The 18,905-nt window shown below is 43.6% G+C and overlaps 1 protein-coding gene across 1 annotated transcript in view; it reads left to right on the forward strand.

Annotated features, from left to right (window-relative positions):
- KLHL29 (kelch like family member 29) overlaps positions 1-18,905 on the forward strand; it is a 358,553-nt gene that overhangs the window by 239,037 nt on the left and 100,611 nt on the right. Inside the window, exon 5 of the mRNA XM_032212530.1 lies at positions 17,823-17,961. Coding sequence (XP_032068421.1) covers positions 17,823-17,961 — 139 coding nt within the window. The remainder of the gene's footprint in view (positions 1-17,822; positions 17,962-18,905) is intronic.

The raw sequence follows: 18,905 nt of genomic DNA on the forward strand, positions 1-18,905 counted from the left end.
TCAGTCTGCTTGGAATAGAAGGGAAGGGAGGAGGTATGCCTGTCATTGCTTCATGAACCCAGAGCTTTGATTGATCTGTTCAAATATTAACATGCCTAGTGGGGTAGCCCACAATGTCCTCTAGGCCTCCCAATATATAAATATTCATACAATAACATCTGCCGTGGTTGCATATTTACTATTCTGCGATCTTCCTGTTGTTTTTAATGGGAATAACTAGTCTCTTTGAGGAAATTCCAAAGGAACTAAAAAAAAAATTCCCTATATGTATCTGTCATTTAAGAAGTCCTCTCAATAATGTTTCTAAACACCTCTTTTCTTATATGACAAAGACATTAATCATTGCATTTCCCACATTCCAAAGGTAACTTCACCTCAGAAGCTATGGAGCTTCTTCGCTCCATAAATTATCTCTTGGAACGTATGGAACAATCCTATTAAACTCATAGCAGAAATATCTTATTTAACAAAACCATCTTATTTTTACTTACTATCAAACACATTTTAATCAACAAAGCTCAAATAAAATATTGTTAGCGGTCTTTTTATACCTATGGTAGAGAATATGGATATGTCCCTGTGGCCCAGATAGGATTTTTCTTTATGAAATGCTCTACTATCCCATTTTTGTTCCATCTTGGAACTCAGTAGAGTCTATACCAGTGGTGGGTTTCAAAAAATTTTGGAACCTCTTTAGGTGTGGCCTGCTTTCCAGGTCCACTGGTGAAACCTCTTCTAACCAGTTCGGTAGATTTGACAAACCGGTTCTACCGAACTGGTGCGAACTGGTAGGAACCCACATCTGGTCTATACAGTTTCTGCCCACACACTATCCAGATCATCAACTGGTTCTCTCTCTTAGCTCTTGGAGCTAAGTTGCCATCTGTATCCTTGAAGGCATATTGTATATATTTACACTTCTTAAAATTTATTGGGAGAAATATGATACAACCAATTTTGTTGTATTTAAGTGCAATAAAGATTATACTTATAAGATAGATGATTCTGTCATTATTAGAATGAAACTGGTGAAATGTCCTAGAAGACAATGAATGTATACTACTGATTTGAACACATATCTATTCTCACACAGCATTACCTGAAAAATCATTCCATCAATAAAGAGCAGCTTTCTGCATTCATTTTCACTTTTAGCAATGAAGTGATTCCTCGTGTTTCCAAGCATTTTTCGACCATACAGTCAGTATGTATGGCAGTCCCCAAGACTTCAGTCTCTGCAACAATATTTGGTGAAGTAATCTCCCCCCCCCCTTTGTTCGGTAAATTATACAAAATAGGGCTATTGGTTACTTCTTTGGGGACTGCTCAAAGTTGAGAATAAGGTCCCTAGGCACTGTTTTTTTTTGGCAGTGAGGACATTCTTTATATTAGGCCAGGGGAATAGGATTTGCTTTGAGTCCTTACAGCATTTGTACTACTTTCAAGCAACCAAGAAATAAATTATTCTGGATGCTATCCGAAATAAAATAGAACCATTTATTTCATCACTATTCATTATAATGAGTCCCTGTTTTGTGCATTTTTACATAAATACATTATTAGCATATGCTGTAGTGAAGTTTTTTAAATGTAGTCGATTCTTAAGGCATGTCTTACTCTATGGATACATAGATTTTTTTTTCCCAAGGTGATACTTAAGAGGTGTTTTCATGAATATTTTGGGAAAATGAAGCCCTTTGGAAAATGAAATTAAGATGTATCTGTACAGAACAGTGAAGGCATTGGCTAAGGAAGAGAAAATTCTTCCTTACTAGTGTGCCTGACAAAAGTTACTTTCATTTAATGTACATAGTTGCCATTCCTCTTTATTTCATTGCATTCTGCGGGGCGCATTCCAATGGACTGAGATTATCATCCCATTCTCTTCCTCTGCCTCCTCCTCCTCAACAACCCTTCATAGAGGAAGAGAGTTACAAAGAGTTACAAAGAAAATATATTAGAGAGTGGAAAGGATTTTTCAAGGGACTTGCAGGGGAGACATAGCAAGCTCAAAATGGTGCCACTGAAAACAGAGCTGACTACTATGGCGGAATGAATAGCCAGCAAGTAGCTATTTTTCTTCATAATTTTTCTCCAGAGAAGGAGAGGACTTGAGATTGCTATCCAGACAGTTGCTCCTTGTCAGTCTCAAGTGGATTTAGAGGTTTGGGAGTCAAATTAATTTTAAGAGTGTCTGCCTCTGTAGATAGAAAGTGTGTTTAAACAATAGAGCTGAGGTGGCGCAGTGGTTAGGGTGCAGTACTGCAGGCCACTTCAGCTGACTGTTATCTGCAGTTCAGCAGTTCTAATCTCACCGGCTCAAGGTTGACTCAGCCTTCCATCCTTCCGAGGTGGATGAAATGAGGACCCAGACAGTGGGGGCGATATGCTGACTCTGTAAACCGCTTAGAGAGGGCTGAAAGCCCTATGAAGCGGTATATAAGTCTAACTTAAGGTGACCAGATTTTCAGATTGGAAAAGAGGGACGCCTTTGACCGGGGGGGGGGGGGGGCCTTGATTAAAAAAAAATTTTTTGTCAAAAGGTCACCCCAGGACACTGAAACCAGCATAAATACGAATCTGTTGCCAAACAAAATTTTGATCACATGACCATGAGGATCACGTGACCACGGTCGCTAAGTGTGAAAAATGGTCGCAACGGTCGCTAAGTGTGAAAAATGGTCATCAGTCACTTTTTTCAATGCCATTGTAACTTTGGTCACTAAATGTTTTCCCCCTCCTCGAGACTCCTCACTTCTTCCTTCATTCCTCTTGCTTATCTACCTTCACCTTATCCGTCTTCTGCTCTTTCCCTCTCTTCCTTCCTTTCTCCTTCCATCCTCTCTTCTTTCCTCACTCACTCCCTTCCTCCTTTTCTCTTCCTTCCTCCTTCCATTCTTTCAGCTTCATTTCTTTTGCCTATCTACCTTCTCTGTCTTTCTGCTCTTTCCATTTCTCTCTTCCTCTTCGCTTCTGTTCCTTCCTCCTTCCCTCCTTCCCTCTTTCTTCCTTCTTCCTTCCTTCTGCCTATCTACCTTCACCTTCTCTGTCTTTCTGCTCTTTCCCTGTCTTCCCCTTTCCTCCCTCCCTTCTTTCCTTTCTAGTTCCATCTTTTCTTCTTTCCTCTCTCCCTCTTTCTTTTTTCCTTCCTTCCTCTTTCCTCTTGCCTATCAACTTCATCCTCTTTGTCTTTCTGCTCTTTCCCTCTCTTCCCCTTTTCTTCCTACCTCCTTCCCTCTTTTCTCCCTCCCTTCTTCTTTTTCTTCTTTTTTTCTTCCATCTTCCTCCTTCTCCTCCCATTCTTTCTCCTTCCATCCATCTTTTCTCCTTCCATCTTCTCCCCCCTCCCTTCTTCTTTTTTCCTTCCCCCCTCCCTCCTTCCTTCCTCTCCTTCCCTTTCTCGCACACAGGAAGGGGAGGGGAGGCTTTCTAGTCGCTTTCACAGCATAATTTCTTTATCTAACTTTTAAAAAACAGTGTGCAAATTTCGTAACCTGCGAAGCACCAAGTTATTATCTTCTGTTGTTACAAATTCGCAGCTACTCCATTCTTTCCGATAGGGAACTGCATTTCCCAAGATGCCTCAGGTCCTCAAAGCGCTGAACGCGGTTTTGCAATTGACTCCAGTGAGGCCCGGTAGCCGCCGGTTGGGGTGGCTGTCAAGGCGCTGAAAGAAAGGAAAGGAAGCTGCAGCCGAAGGGAGAGACGCTCGCCCCCGTGTTCAGCAAAGCAAGCCCGCTGGCGGCGCCTGTGCTGTGGTGGGAAGCGAACTGCGGGTCCCCCCCTGCCGCCGCCGCCTTCTTTACCTCTGCCTCTTCCAGAGCCCGGGGTGGCTGTCAGGGCGCTGACAGCGGAGCAGACGCGCCGTTTGTTACTGCTTCCAGCAATCGAGACGGACGAGGGAAGCGGTGGCGGCGGACGTCAGCAGCGACTGTAACGAGGTGCGGAGGAAGAACGGAAGGTACAGCCATGGACGAGCAGGCTGGCCCCAACAACAACAACGCGCTGCTCTTGCCGCCACCTCCGGATGGGAAGCAACCAAGCCTTGCAGACTCGCTTCCCACCGCACCGTGTTGTTGTTGGGGCCAGCCACCGCCGCTTCCCTCGTCCGTCTCGATCCTGGAAGCAGTAACAAACTGGCCGCGTCCGCTCCACCGTCAGCGCCCTGACAGCCACCCCGGGCTCTGGAAGAGGCAGAGGTAAAGAAGGCGTCGGCGGCAGGGGGGGACCCGCAGTTCGCTTCCCACCACAGCACAGGCGCCGCCAGCGGGCTTGCTTTGCTGAACACGGGGGCGAGCGTCTCTCCCTTCGGCTGCAGCTTCCTTTCCTCTCTCCGCCCTGCTTCTCCACCTCTTTCTGGGGATTGTGGAGGAATCTTGGTCTGGCATCATTGAGGAGAATCTGCCAAGCAGTGGCGGCGGCAGCAGTGGCAAAGGCAGCCAGGAAGGTCCTGGCCCGAGAAGACCCAGGTTACCCTCCCCATCTTCTAGCGGTGGGTATTTGCTAGTGATGAGCCTCGAAACAGGCGTGCGGCAGGTTCTCCTCAATGATGCCAGACCAAGATTCCTCCACGATCCCCAGGAAAAGGCGGAGAAGCGAAAAGCAGCTATAACATCCCCCGGTTCCTCCGGCGCTCCCACGGGTCGCTGTGTCCTGGAGCCGTCGCCCTTTCCTTTTTTCTCCTTTCGCGTGCTCACTCCCCACTCCATGCGGGCGGCGGAGGGGAAGGAGTCTCTGGTGGCTGCTGCAGCAGCAGCAGAAGCGGTGGCGACGGCTGGAGCACAAATCCGGGCAGGTGGTTCTGGCTGTCCCTTCCCCAAGCATATCCCATTGCTGCTGGCGCCGCGGCAGGAGGAGCGAGCGAGAGAGCCACCGACCGACCCCGCGCGTCCCATCGCCGACTCCAACTCAGCGGGCGAAGGGGCGAACTCTCATTAGCAGCGGGGATGGTTAAATGTTACATCGGAAGATTGATGGGGTATTTTAGAATTCAATCAGCGCAGTAACAACTAAACAGGCAGGCATGCCAAGTGGCACAGGACAGGCAAGAATTTACCAGGGGCTTTTTAATTAGGGGTGGAGGGAGATGGACCTCAATTCAGGACCGCGTGAGGGAGTCCTGTTTTTTCAAGCAAGAATTCTCAAAGAGCAGTTGCTGCCGCGAACGAAAAGCAGTTTTTAACCCCAAGCGCGATGCCACGAATGTCACTATTTCCATCCAAGCCGCCACCACAATCCTTGCAAGCCGGCAAGAAAGCGGAAGCAAGAAGAAAAAAATAAATAAATAACCATCCTCCCAAGCAGCCAGAGCTTGCAAATGGCGACGTTGCAATGAGGGTCGTACTCCTGACCCTCTAAAACTCTCGGGAAACTCCTTCGCAGCCACGGGGGGGGGACCACATCACAGGAGCAGCCCCACTGGCGGGAGAACGATGGGACGGCTGCGAAAAGGCACAAGGGGGGGGGAGATTGACAGCAAGGGTCCGTCCCGCCGCTCGCCTTAAAGTTCTCGCCTAGCCGAACTCTGGGGTTGCAGCCGCTGCTCCCATTCCCTCAACTCAGAGTACGGAGCGCGCGCAAAACCCTGCCATGCGGGACTCCCCGCAAACCTCTCGCATATCCCCCCCCCGCTTGCTCCGTCTTACCAGATTTTGGGGGGTATCTGTAGAGGGAATTGGACGGGACATCCACCTCTTCCACTCCGGCGTTCTGCCGGCTGGTGAGCGCTCCCATGCTTCAGGCACGGCGGCAGAGGGTATCCGGGGTTGCAGAGGGGGGGCAGAGAGGAGGGGGGTGCGTCAGCTTCCCAGTTCGCGGCAGACCTTTTCTAGCCAGCTCAAAGGACTTCCCCGGACTTGCTTTGCTGAGCAGGGGCTTTAGTAGAAAGGAAAGCAACTTCAGAGCTGGTATCGGGCCGGCAAAGGCTTCCCACTGCCGGCATGACTTTGAAGTGCAGCTTTCCTTCCACGCGGGCCGACATGGAAGGCAAGCCAGCCCTTCAAACTCATGCTGGCACTTTAGTGTGCCCCTCGGCTGCCATTCAGCGAATGGCGGGCGAGTTCTAAACTGCCGGCATGACTTTGAAAGGGCTGGATTGCCTTCCGCGCGGGCCGACGTGGAAGGCAAGCGGCAAGCCAGCCCTTCAAACTCATGCTGGCACTTTAGCGTGCCCCTCAGCCGCCATTCAGCGAAACATCTTTCGCTGAATGGCGGGCGAGTTCTAAACTGCCGGCATGACTTTGAAAGGGCTGGATTGCCTTCCGCGCGGGCCGAAGTGGAAGGCAAGCGGCAAGCCAACACTTCAAAGTCGTGCCGGCAGGCAGGGCTGGAGCGAGCGTGCTCCGTCCCGGTGGGTGCATGAGCGGAGCACTTTTCCAGCGCTCCTGTGCCTGGAGAGCTCCCTCTGCATATGAGCCCGGGATCCGCCATTTGCGCTCCCTTGCTCTGCCTCGCCACCCGCCTTCCCTATCTAGGGACTCCTCCAGCAGAAATAGCAGAGTCGCGTCGAGCGCCGCTCTGCCTTTCTCTGTGCTCTTCCCGCCCGGACGCCCAGAGCCTCCCAGCCCGCCCGGCCCGGGGTGAGTCAGCTGCAGTGCAGCGGGTGGCGATCCCGCCACCCCCCCTCACTCGCCCCGCCCGTCACTTACTCTGAGTTCGGAGAAGAAGCGGCGGCCCCAGGTGGCACTTTTCACAGAGGTTTTTCCACAGCTTGTCCGGAAGTGGAGCTGGAAAGGCGAGCTCGCTCCCCGCTCACTCGCTACGCTACCCCGCCCATGCGAGCGGCAACGGATGGGCGGGGGACTCATGCGGCATGCTAAGCGGACTCCAGCCAATCAGTGAGCTGGCTGGGATGGAAAACTTTAAGCACGCCGCGTTTTCCATCCTAGCCAGCTCACTGATTGGCTGGAGTCCAGGCCAATCCAATCTGTGAGCGGCAGGCTGGGCTGGCTTAAATTTGTAGGTAGGAGGTAGGATAGAGAACAGAACGATGAGCCAGCCCAGCAAGCTAGCAGCTGATGGGCGGGAGCTGCGAGCGCCAAAAAAAGCGTGCTTTTTAAAAAAGCGGGCGGGACGCGGGAAAATGCATTGGAAAGCGGGTGTGTCCCGCCAAAAGCGGGATGTCTGGTCACCTTAGTCTAACTGCTATTGCTATTGCTACACTTGTTCTGGAAGAGGAGCAAGTTTTGCTGGATGGGACTGTGGGTAATCTGAAAGTAGATTTGAAAGTGACAGGCTGCAATAATGATATGGATTGAGATGCTATGCTGAATATATAGCTGATGCTTTGATAATTAAAAGATGTATAAATAACAGATGAAGAGTGGCCTGGATAATTTTCCTGTGTTGGGTTTACAAAAGAGGCTTGTTAGACTTTTGAAGAATTTTGTGAGAAGAGACAAAGAAAAAAATGAAATCAAGTTCTAGGATATTATCTGAAGGGAGAAATTATCAAGATTGTTAAAAGTAAAAGTAATACAAAGGTGGTTTATTTGATCACGGTTAAAATAGATACATTGGCATCTTTGGTAACCCTTAATGCACTTTTCTTGAACAATGACGTATTGAGGATTTATTTATAGATAAGATGAGGTATGGGAAGAAGTACTCTTACTGTATTTTTTTAAGGAGAAGGTGATATGTTAGTAAAACTGCTTAAACTTGTGACAAAAGGGGAAGTCATTTGTTTAAATTTTTTCCTTGTTATATTCTTTTTTTTCATTTGTTATTTTCTGTACTTTTTATTTTGTCTTTTTCAGTTCATATTTTAGTCTTTTTAACTAATTTTTAATAAAATTACTATAAAAAGAATGGAAGGGATTTTTTGTGAATATTTGAAAGGCAATTAGAGACTTTATTTCCTAGAGACCCTGCATGTATAGATTACCTCCCTGTTCCATTCCAAGAATATATGAATTTTTTTTGAGCTTCACATCCAACTTTTAAAATAGTTTTTTTTAGGGAGAGCTCCCTCTTACTCTGAATCTAGCAGCTATGATTGGGGACGGGCCTCCATTCATTTAATTTAAACTAAATTATTTCCAAAAATATGTGTATGGGTCCCAGTGTTTTCTTAGTTTTAATTATGTAAAGCATAGATTTAAAAAGGTACTAAAGGTAGCATATTTGCAATATTACAATGATTCTCTTGCGTCTCTACCTCTGAAATTTACATGGCTTGTTAATGGCTTTAAAGCTTATGAATTTCTCCTAAGACTGAATAAAATCAGGCCTCTGTTTTTCAGCTTCTGTTGGAATTATGCCATCTCGTGTTTAGTTGTCTGTAAAACAAGTTTCCTTGCTGCAGGAAAGGAAATATAAATAAACAAGCTGATGGCAATTCATTTATTGCCCTATTTAGCTATGCCTTGATGGTGTTCTGCTTTTCTTTTTTCTTTTTTAATTTGTATATTTACAATACAGCAGATCTACGCAGATCATTTGAGATCATGTGAAGATCTGAAGACAGATGGTGTTGATATGTTGGCAATAACCCAAAGTGGTTTTATTTTATTTTTTAAAATTCTGGTTAGGTCCTAAAAGTGTGAAATGACCACTGAATACCATTAAGAAACTGAACGAAACCCAAGGAGTTTTATTCACACAAAATAGAAGTGTTGCTGATGAAAAGGTTGTCCCTTGAAGTCAGTTTAATAATCTGTTTTAGACAGAATTTCACTCCTTAAAAGATTCAGATTTGTTTGATTAGAATTTAGCCTTGATTTTGGATGTGACATTTATTGAAGGAATTTCCTTCTATTGCACTTAATTCTCCTTCTTTAGCAAATATCCCTAGTTTTCCATGAAAGGGCACCACCCTATTTATAATAAAATAATAAGTTATGCATGACCAAACTTGTCCATTTGTGGTGGATAGGTTATTGACTAGAACTAATTTCATTAGTTATATGCCAGTTCTTTGTGGTTGTTTAACTACATTAGTATTCTGTTTCTACACTCAGTTCAGAATACCCTTCTACCCATAAGGCTTTATATTGGATTGGATTTATTATTACATTTATATGCCGCCCTTTTCCCCGAAGGGGACTCAGGGCGGCTCACAAATCAGTCAGGGAAGGGGGTACAGACAGGGGGATAAAAAACGAACATAACAATACAAAATTTAAAAACACACAACAACCATACCATTCGAGAAGGGGGGCAAAAGCTCTTTAGCCCCAGGCCTGTCGGAACAGCCAGGTTTTAAGGGCTTTGTGGAAGGCCTGGAGGGTGGTGAGGGTTCAAATCTCCACGGGGAGCTCGCTCCAGAGGGTCGGAGCAGCTACAGAGAAGGCTCTCCTCCTGGTAGTCGCCAGTCAGCATTGGCCGGCGGATGGAATTCGGAGGAGCCTAATCTGTGGGATCTGATCAGTCTATTGGAGGTAATTGGCAGCAGGCGGTCTCTCAAGTACACGACTCAAGTATATGAGTCGTTACATAAACTTGTGGAAGGCTGATATCTCCCAGTGATCCTCATCAAATGTCCATTAATTCTAGTCTACCATTGAAATGCAAAAGAGTATGTATCAAGTTTGGAAAGAGCCTTCTCACCCTTTGGTGGAATAATTTTCACAAAGAGGTTCGTCTGACATTGAGGCTTATTATTTTTTCACACCAAGTGGCCCTTTGTTTCTGCTTTTAAATTATATCTCACCTATGATTTTCCTCAGTCACTATGAATTACAGCCTTATAACATACTATAGTTTTAAAGTGTTTTGCCAGATTTTATTTAAATGTGGAGAGGGTGGCACTTTATCACAATTCAAGACATAAGGGCAGCATCCTTATGAATTAATGAGCAAAATTAGTTGATTTGATAGTAAAGCAAAATATATTTTCATATAGCTTTGGAGGCCTGACTGAATCAAAACATTTGGTTGATTGAAGTGAATTACCTGTATTTTTCAGAGTATAAGACGCACCTTTTTTTCCTCAAAAAAGAGGCTGAAAATCTGGGTGTGTCTTATACACCAAATACAGTATTTTCTGCCTCCCGAAGCCCCCGCCCCTTCACCAAAATGGCCGTGCATACCCTTATGGAGGCTTTTGGGGAGATCCTGGGGGGTGGGGAGGGCAGAAATTACCCAAAAATGGCCTGTTTCCCCCCCCCAGAGCCCCCAACAGCACTCTATAAGCCTCCATAAGGCTATACATGCCCATTCTCATGAAAAGCAGGCTGTTTTTTGTTCATTTTTGCCCCCACCCCTCCCAGGAGCATTCTGCAAGCCCCCCCCCCAGCTATTCATGTCTTTTAAAAAAAAGGGGGCCCATTTTCATGTTTTAGGGAGTTTTGCAGAGTGCAAAAACTTTTTTCCCTTTAAGCTCTTTAACTGATTGATGAGAATTACATTGATCAAATGCTGTGCCAGCAGAAACAAAGCCTTAGGTGCTGCAGATTGTCAGCTATTTCCTTCTCCAGCACATGGATAAATACACCTGGAAACATCTACCTACCTACCTTCTCTCTCTCTCTCCCTCCCTGCTTACTGTATTTCTCTCTCTCTCTATCCCTCTCTATCTACCTACCTACTTTTTTAAAAAAATAACCTCTTCAAAACCTTGGTGCGTCTTATACTCAGTGTGTCTTATACTCCGAAAAATACAGTAGATACTTGATTCCATGTTTATTAAAAATTGCTATGAAAAATAGCCATGATACTGCTCCTTGACTTTTCTAATGTTGAGTGCTAATCATGATGACTCTGCATAAATTTCAATATTGAGATCTACAAGGATTTGAAATTGAACTGGAGACCTAATCTGTACATATGTTCTGCTGGTGAGGTTCCCAGTGAGAGTTGAATGGCTAAAATGGGAGCTGAGTGCTGGGCAAACTAATTACTTGCTTTCATTAAGCGGGTTTTCCTTATGGTCCTGGTGATAGTTCACAGCCTCTTAGGCTGAAGATATATAAAATGAGCCGTGAAGATTTGGAGATTAATGTTAAAAAAAAATCTGAACAAACATTCTCTCCGATGTTGCTAGGATATGTTCTACCTGGGTTTGTCCCAGAAAACTATCCTAATATTTATTTTATTACCTCTTGCTGGTAAGTGGCAGACAGAATAACTTTCTGTAAAGTCTATGGTTTGAATATAATTTAAGTTGCCACAACCTTGCCATTTTTAATATGAAAGAGTGAACTGGGTTTATTGTATTAAGCCAAATTTAATTTGTGTCTTGATCTGTTTGAAGGCCAAGTGAAGGTTTGAAGAATGGGCGTGGATTGGGCATGCAACATAAAACCTTGAACAATTTGTGCTTAATATAATTGTGGAGGCACATTCACTCTTTCCTCAAAAAGTAGCAGTGAAGCCCCCGAGACATTCTTCTCCGTAGAGAAGAGGGAAATCTTCCACCTCTCTTTCCCCCATGTGCCATTTGACATCTTTCAAGAAATGCTTCATCCTGTTCTAGTGTGAAAGTTCTAGTTAATAGATTCTGGAATGGCTTCTTTGACCTAGACCTGAACTTTGTATTTGTATTTGTATTTATTAGACATTTATAGGCCGCCCTTTTCCCTGAGGGGACTCAGGGCGGCTTACAGTCAAAAAGGAAAGGGAGTGTAGGACAATACAAAAAGAAATGTGCACAAAAGTAAATTAAATAGTAAAACTCAACATTCACTCAACATTCGGGAGGGGCAAAAGTAAACTTATCCCCAGGCCTGACGGGCTAGCCAGTTCTTGAGGGCTGTGCGGAAGGCCTGGACGGTGGTGAGGGTACGAATCTCCACGGGGAGATTGTTCCATAGTGTCGGAGCCGCAACAGAGAAGGCTCTCCTCCGAGTAGTCGCCAGTCGGCACTGACTGGCGGATGGAATACGGAGGAGGCCAACTCTATGCGATCTGATGGGACGCAGGGAGGTAATTGGCAGAAGGCGGTCTCTCAAATAGCCAGATCCACTACCATGGAGCGCTTTATAGGTGGTGAGTAGAACCTTGAAGTGCACCCGGAGATCGACAGGTAGCCAGTGCAGCTCACGGAGGATCGGTGTTATGTGGGCGAACCGTGGTGCGCCCACAATCACTCGCGCGGTCGCATTCTGGACTAGCTGAAGTCTCCGGATGCTCTTCAAGGGCAGCCCCATGTAGAGCACATTACAGTATTCCAGCCTGGAGATCACAAGGGCTCGAGTGACTGTTGTGAGGGCCTCCCGATTCAGGTAGGGCCGCAACTGGCGCACCAGGCGAACCTGGGCAAATGCCCCCCTGGTCACAGCTGAGAGATGGTGGTCAAAAGTCAGCTGTGGGTCCAGGAGGACTCCCAAGTTGCGGGCCCTTTCTGAGGGGTGTAAGTTTTGTCCCCCCAGCCTGAGTGATGGTATGTTGGTCAAATTTTTGGGAGGGAAACACAACAGCCACTCGGTCTTGTCTGGGTTGAGTATCAGCTTGTTTGCTCTCATCCAGTCTTTAACGGCTTCTAGACCCCGGTTCATCACGTCCACCGCTTCATTGAGTTGGCACGGGGTGGACAGATACAACTGTGTATCGTCCGCATATTGGTGGTATTTTATCCCGTGCCTTCGGATGATCTCGCCCAGCGGTTTCATGTAAATGTTAAATAGTAGGGGGGATAGGACCGACCCCTGCGGCACCCCATAAGTTAGGGGCCTCAGGGACGATCTCTGCCCCCCCACCAACACCGACTGCGACCTGTCCGAGAGATAGGAGGAGAACCACTGCAAAACAGTGCCGCCCACCCCTATCTCCCGCAGTCGTCGCAGAAGGATACCATGGTCGATGGTATCGAAAGCCGCTGAGAGGTCCAGGAGAACTAGGATGGAAGCATGGCCTCCATCCCTAGCTCTCCAGAGATCATCGGTCAATGCGACCAAAGCGGTTTCTGTGCTGTAACCGGGTCTGAAGCCAGACTGGAAGGGGTCAAGATAGTTAGTTTCCTCCAAGGTACGCTGAAGCTGGAGAGCCACCACCTTCTGAACTGTACTGAACTGTACTGTACTGAACTGAATTTATAATATTGGCATTAGTTTTTGAATCTTTCCAATAATTTTACACAACTGCTTCTTGTAGTTATACACAGTAAGGTTCTTTGGCATATATTACCAGTAGTTATAAGATCCGGCAATATTTTTATTAAGCAAATATTTATTTTCAGTGTTAACATTAACTTCTATTCCTACAAATGAGGAAAGAGATTGTGAGCAGGCTGATAGACTTGATGTTTCCAGGTAGTAGCTTTCTATATTAGTATGATTCGTGCTTAGTTTGAAGTCAGTTGTAGTCATGTACAATGACTTGCATGCTATACAGTACATAATATCTGATGTCCTATGTTCAGATCTGCTTCTTCCAATAATTTGAGATCCAGAGGTGCCCAGAAACATAACCAAAATATTTGCCATCCCAAAGGATATACAAATATCCTGTATTTATGGATATGCTGCATTAGACGTTACTTTGTCTTTTTGAAGGCAGCCAAAAGGTCATCTCATTTGGAGCATTAGTGACATCTGAATTAACATTGTGGCTACTAGAAGAATGACACATTCAACAGTGAATATTAATTCCCAGCTTCCGCAGTCTGATGAGAATGTAGTAGACACAACATTATTTTCATATTAGTGCTATTCTTCTACCTATCTGCTTCCTTCTATTTTCTGAAGTCCATATTTGATGGGTGAAAACTAGTGAAAGAGAAGAAAGTTTTCTCCATTTATAGTAGCTGTAGGTTGAGAATACCACATATGCTTCTCAGTATGCGGTTCTATCTTAGTCGAAATGATAGCGACACATTCTATTTAATTTCTAGTTCACTTGCTGAATACAATCTGCTCAGCACTTCACAGTATGGCAGTTGGCAACTCTGATAAGTATTCATACATTTAATTTTTGAAATCATTAGTATCCTTAAGATCTAAAGCTTAGTGTTATTCAGAGGTGATATTCTGCCAATTCAGGTAAACCGATGCCAGCGAAAGGCCCCACCCAGATGTTACCACGGAAGCCATGCACAGAAGCACCACATGTGAGTGAAGCGTGCGTGAGCAACGTGTTCCCAGTTCCGAACCAGTAGCGAAGATAAGAGGAAACCATTACTGGTGTTATTGCTTATTATTACTACAGCTAATTTTGGTCTTTATACTTAAAAGGTTTAATATAGAGGCACAACAGAGTCCATAGAGTGGAATAATAGAAGTTCAATGCACCTCTCCTTGAAAACCACTAGGACTTGCAGCCTAGCTCCATCTCCTACCCTATTGTAGTTGTCATTGTCATCACCTAAGAAGACCTACTCTTCCTCTTTCCCCTCCATTGTGGGACAGAAATACCCCCCCCCAAAAAAAACACTGCATCATTTCTGAAAACTTCTAAGTAAAAGAAGTACAATACAATATTGTTATATTTGAGAGACCGCCTGCTGCCAATTACCTCCCAAAGGTTTTAAAAAAAAAAAAAAAAAAAAAAAAGACCAATTAGATCCCACAGATTAGGCCTCCTCCGGATTCCATCTACTGGCCAATGTCGCCTGGCTACTACCCGGAGGAGGGCCTTCTCTGTGGCTGCTCCGGCCCTCTGGAACGAACTCCCCGCGGAGATTCGGACCCTCACCTCCCTCCAGGCTTTCCGTAAAGCCCTTAAAACCTGGCTGTGCCGGCAGGCCTGGGGTTGACGAGTTCCCTTCCCCCCCTCGAATTGTGTGACTGTTGATTGTTTTTAAATTCTCTCTGTATCTTGTTTGTTGTGTTACCTTGTTTGTTCTACCCCCCCCCTTTCTGGGTTTATTAGCCGCCCTGAGTCCTTCTGGGAATAGGGCGGCATATAAATGCAATAAACCTTAAACCTTATATTTAATCCGTGTCTTGATTTATTTGAAGACCAAGTAAAGGTTTGTGGAATGAGCTGTAGATTGAGCTTGCTTGTGACATATAAAACCTTGAAACAATCTGTATAGCTATTTTATATCACCTCCTGGTCAAGTAGCACCAAAACCTATGACTAAGAGGTGTCAGCCTCTAAATAAATAATAAATTTCACAAAGTATGGGAGGGGGGGGAGAAAAAACTCAGCACCATTAAAAATAAAAGTTAAAATTGTAGAGAAACCCTTTATAGCTTTAGATATTGGAATTCAGGTAATCAGTGCTAGAAGACATAAATTACCAGGGATCCCGCATCTGCAAGAAAAAGCTCCAATATCCTTAAAGCTCCAGCAGACCAAAAAATTACGGTGATCTGCCACCAATAAGGAAGAAGCCAATATCACAGATTCCTTAATGGTTGGGTTGAAACTGACAGAAAATACAAAATCCTGAAAGTATGCAGAGAAAACAATGAGTGCCAACACCACACCGAAAATGAAGATTAAAATAGTCTTGTCTACCCAAGTACCAGGTTAATCAGATTTTTCTTCTGACTTCAAGTTACTTGTTCTTCCTTTTTGTTTTTCTGGAACTTTCCAATTATAATCTGTGGCCAAAGGTAATGATGTCAGCTTTCCCCTTCTCTCAGCTCATGCTTGAGAGAAGTTTTGCATTTAAACACAACCAGCAATTGAAGTGGCAGGGAGGTTGCAATACTGTGAATGCCATCTGGTTTTGGTAAACAACAGTTATAAATGGAGTTTTCATACACCTTTCAGTTTTGCCAAACATTTTTCCCCTCCCAAATACCTTTGAAATGGGAGGTGTTTTGTCAAATTTCCAATAATTGCTTCCAACTATTGGGAACTTTGCCCGAGTACTTTCATCCCCAATACAGCAATGCTATATACGTGTGTGTGTGTCTGTCTGTCTGTCTGTCTGTCTGTCTGTCTGTCTGTCTGTCTGTCTGTCTGTCTATCTGAACACACATTCACATTATGTATATATACACAGACCTGTATGTGTTTCAGTGGTGGGTTTCAAATTTTTTTAGAAAATATTCTGTAGGTGTGGCCTGTTTTGTGGGAGTGGCTTGGTGATCATGTGACCAGGTGGGAGTAGCTTGGCAGGAAGGGAGAAATGTCTGTATTTCTTTATCCTGTCTTATTACTCTATTCTGTTTTGGAGTGAGCCATGTTCTTCAGAGCCCCACCCTTACAAATCACTCTTGCATACCTACACACATTCCTTTGAAACACTCAAAACCTTGGTTTGCTTTTGTGCTCTAAAAAAATATTCTGACTCCCCTTATCAGTTTTGCAAAGTCTCATTTGCTGGGTGTGTCGGTAAACTCTACTTCTTAAAGATGATCTACTCTAATCCTTTGCATGCACCAGTTCATGTGCCTTATTTTAGGAAGTTGTAGATGAAACTTGTACATTTTGTTAAGGACGGCATCCTTGGTTTTCGTAGTTTGCAAACCTTGATCCTGTCTGACCCACTTTGAAGCATGGATGTTTCTGAATCAAGCTACTGCATTTTTGCTCAGTTGGATTCTGTTCAAGTGACTTCTTGAAGGACCCCAGACAGTAATGCACTTTCCTCTACAGCAGATTTGAAGCAGCCTGCTGTTGACTTCTATGCCCCTCTAATGATTACCTAGCTGTCTTGAGAATTCTGACCCTTTTCTGCGCAGACTAATTAGCTTTTCAGACTTCATTGTGATTCTTTTTTTTTTAAAGAAAAAAATGTATGCAGGGTGTTTTTATATCTTTGTTGCTTAGTTCTGAGTATAATTGCACATTATCAATATATAATGTCAGTATTTGCAAACTACGGTTGATGCTGTTTCTAATTGCTGCTATTTTTCCCACAATGAATTAGTTTGGCAAGGTACGTTGGGGGAGTGACCGTTATTAGGAAGCATGTTTAGTATGTGAGGGCCAGACACACTTAAAGGTCATCTTTTATTCCTATTAGTGCAAATGGATTTAAGCTTCAAGAAGTACAGTATTGTAGCTGTGAGGCTGAAGAAAATGAAGTTCTTGACCTATTGCAAATGTAATGCCACAGATGGAATATCAGCACAGCTTAATTAGTAATTTCAAACTTTGCCTGTTTACCAAAATATGTGTGTTCCATCTGCTTTATAGACATTCTGGTACTTTAGTTTAGAAAATAATCTCTTGTTTCCCAATCTGCTTTAAGTGGATTAAGGCATGTTGCTGATTTGCTCTCCCCGCTTTATGCATGGTAAGTGAATTATTGCAGGAGGGAAATGTTCTCCAAAGTCATCCTGTATTGCCTTGGGTTGAAATTAATTGGTACCAGAAACTCAATTGTAAAAGCTCCTCTAAAAACTGAATACAATGAAAATTCAGGTTGGAAGAAATGGAAGAAGTAGTAAGACTGCCTTTAATTCTCTCTTTTTTTTTTTAATTAAATATGAAATATGTCAGAAAGTTTTCCTGCTGTTTTTATAATTTTCAAATTGTCATTGATAAACCTGCTGTTAGCAAAAAGTTCCTGGTTTAAAAGAACTTACAACATACTAAGTTAAGGATTTTTGCAAATGTTGCACTTTTTCATATTGCTTCATAAATGTCAGTGTATTCAGTATTAATTCCAGTATATTTAGAAGTCAAGCAAGTTCTTCTTGCATTCTGTTTCAAAATGTATTGTTAACTGTTCTATGATGATGGGTTGTTGCATTTCCAATTTTGACTGATGCAGGAAAACTTATTTTTCTCTTCGAAATGTAGGATTTGTTGCCTAAACGTATTGTTTCTGACTTTTATATGCATTTATTTATTTATATAGTATGATGTTTGTGATTTCTTTGACTATCCAACGTTGAACCAGTCTTGCCAACAAAACCATCAAACATTTCCTATTTCTCTACTCTTCTTGTTTTTAATTTTTACTTTTTAAATAATACACTTTTGAAAAAAAAAATCTCTTAATGGGAAACCTGGCACTGTCTGTCTTCTCTGTTCTGCAGAAATGTTGAAGGAGTTGAACCAGCAACGCAGAGCGAAAGAGTTTACAGACCTGAAAATTATTGTTGAAGGCAAAGAGTTTGAAGTCCACCAAAATGTTCTAGCTTCCTGCAGCTTGTATTTCAAGGACCTGATTAAAAGGTTTGCCTTCCTTCCAGCTGTGATCTGGTCTGTTCTTTTGTAGGACGCATTTGTGTGGCTTTTTTTTCCTCCCCTCTCTTTCAGGTTTATGAAGATTTGACTCTCCTGTCACAGAGCCAGTAGCCATTCTTTCCACTTACTCTGAATGTATTTTTTTCAAACAAAAGACTCAGATTCATTTCTTACACATAAGCTGATCTGCACAATTCCAGATCTCATTATTTGCACATTTTGGCTGAAGAGAGATGCTCTGTCATGGAGCATTTTAAAATCAAACTCAAACAACTGAAAAACAGTGTTGATCACAAAACACAACTTATTAGGTTAATACTTTAAAAAAGTGATACTACTAACTCTTCCTCCAGGCTGCAATAACCAATATTATTTTAAAATTGCCAAGTATTCATACTAACAAAGATTGTGTTGTATAATAGACATTTAAACCTTTGGACGTTGGCGTTTGGGACATCTGATGCTTGTGGAATTGAAAAAGGTGAATCAAATATTGAAGTCACACCTTTTTAGCATGATTTTATGAAAAAAGAGAGAGAATTTTAACTTTAAAAAAAAAATCCTGAATTCTTTCTGCTTGATAGAGTAATTGTTCCCCTCCTTGACCAAGTAGTGTGTCAGGCCTGCCATAGTGTCTTTGTCTAAATTTCCATCTTTGCAATTTTCTCCCTCCATCTGATTGTAACATTGCATGATAACGGTTTATTTACCATTACATGGATTATTTTAGAATGTGTTTCCATCATAAATTCATGATATTTTTACAGTATTAGCAAATCAACATAGCAAGATTGGGGGAACCCAGAAGAATGCAATAATGTTCATATTTCTACAGTCATCAGCAAATTAATCTGGATCCTGATTTCCACCTCGCTGTATTTTCCAGAACAGACACTGAACCTGGATTGTACGAAAAGAGAAAAAAATGGGGA

This window comes from Thamnophis elegans, chromosome 3, assembly GCF_009769535.1.
Source record: "Thamnophis elegans isolate rThaEle1 chromosome 3, rThaEle1.pri, whole genome shotgun sequence".
In the NCBI taxonomy this organism is placed as follows: domain Eukaryota; kingdom Metazoa; phylum Chordata; class Lepidosauria; order Squamata; family Colubridae; genus Thamnophis; species Thamnophis elegans.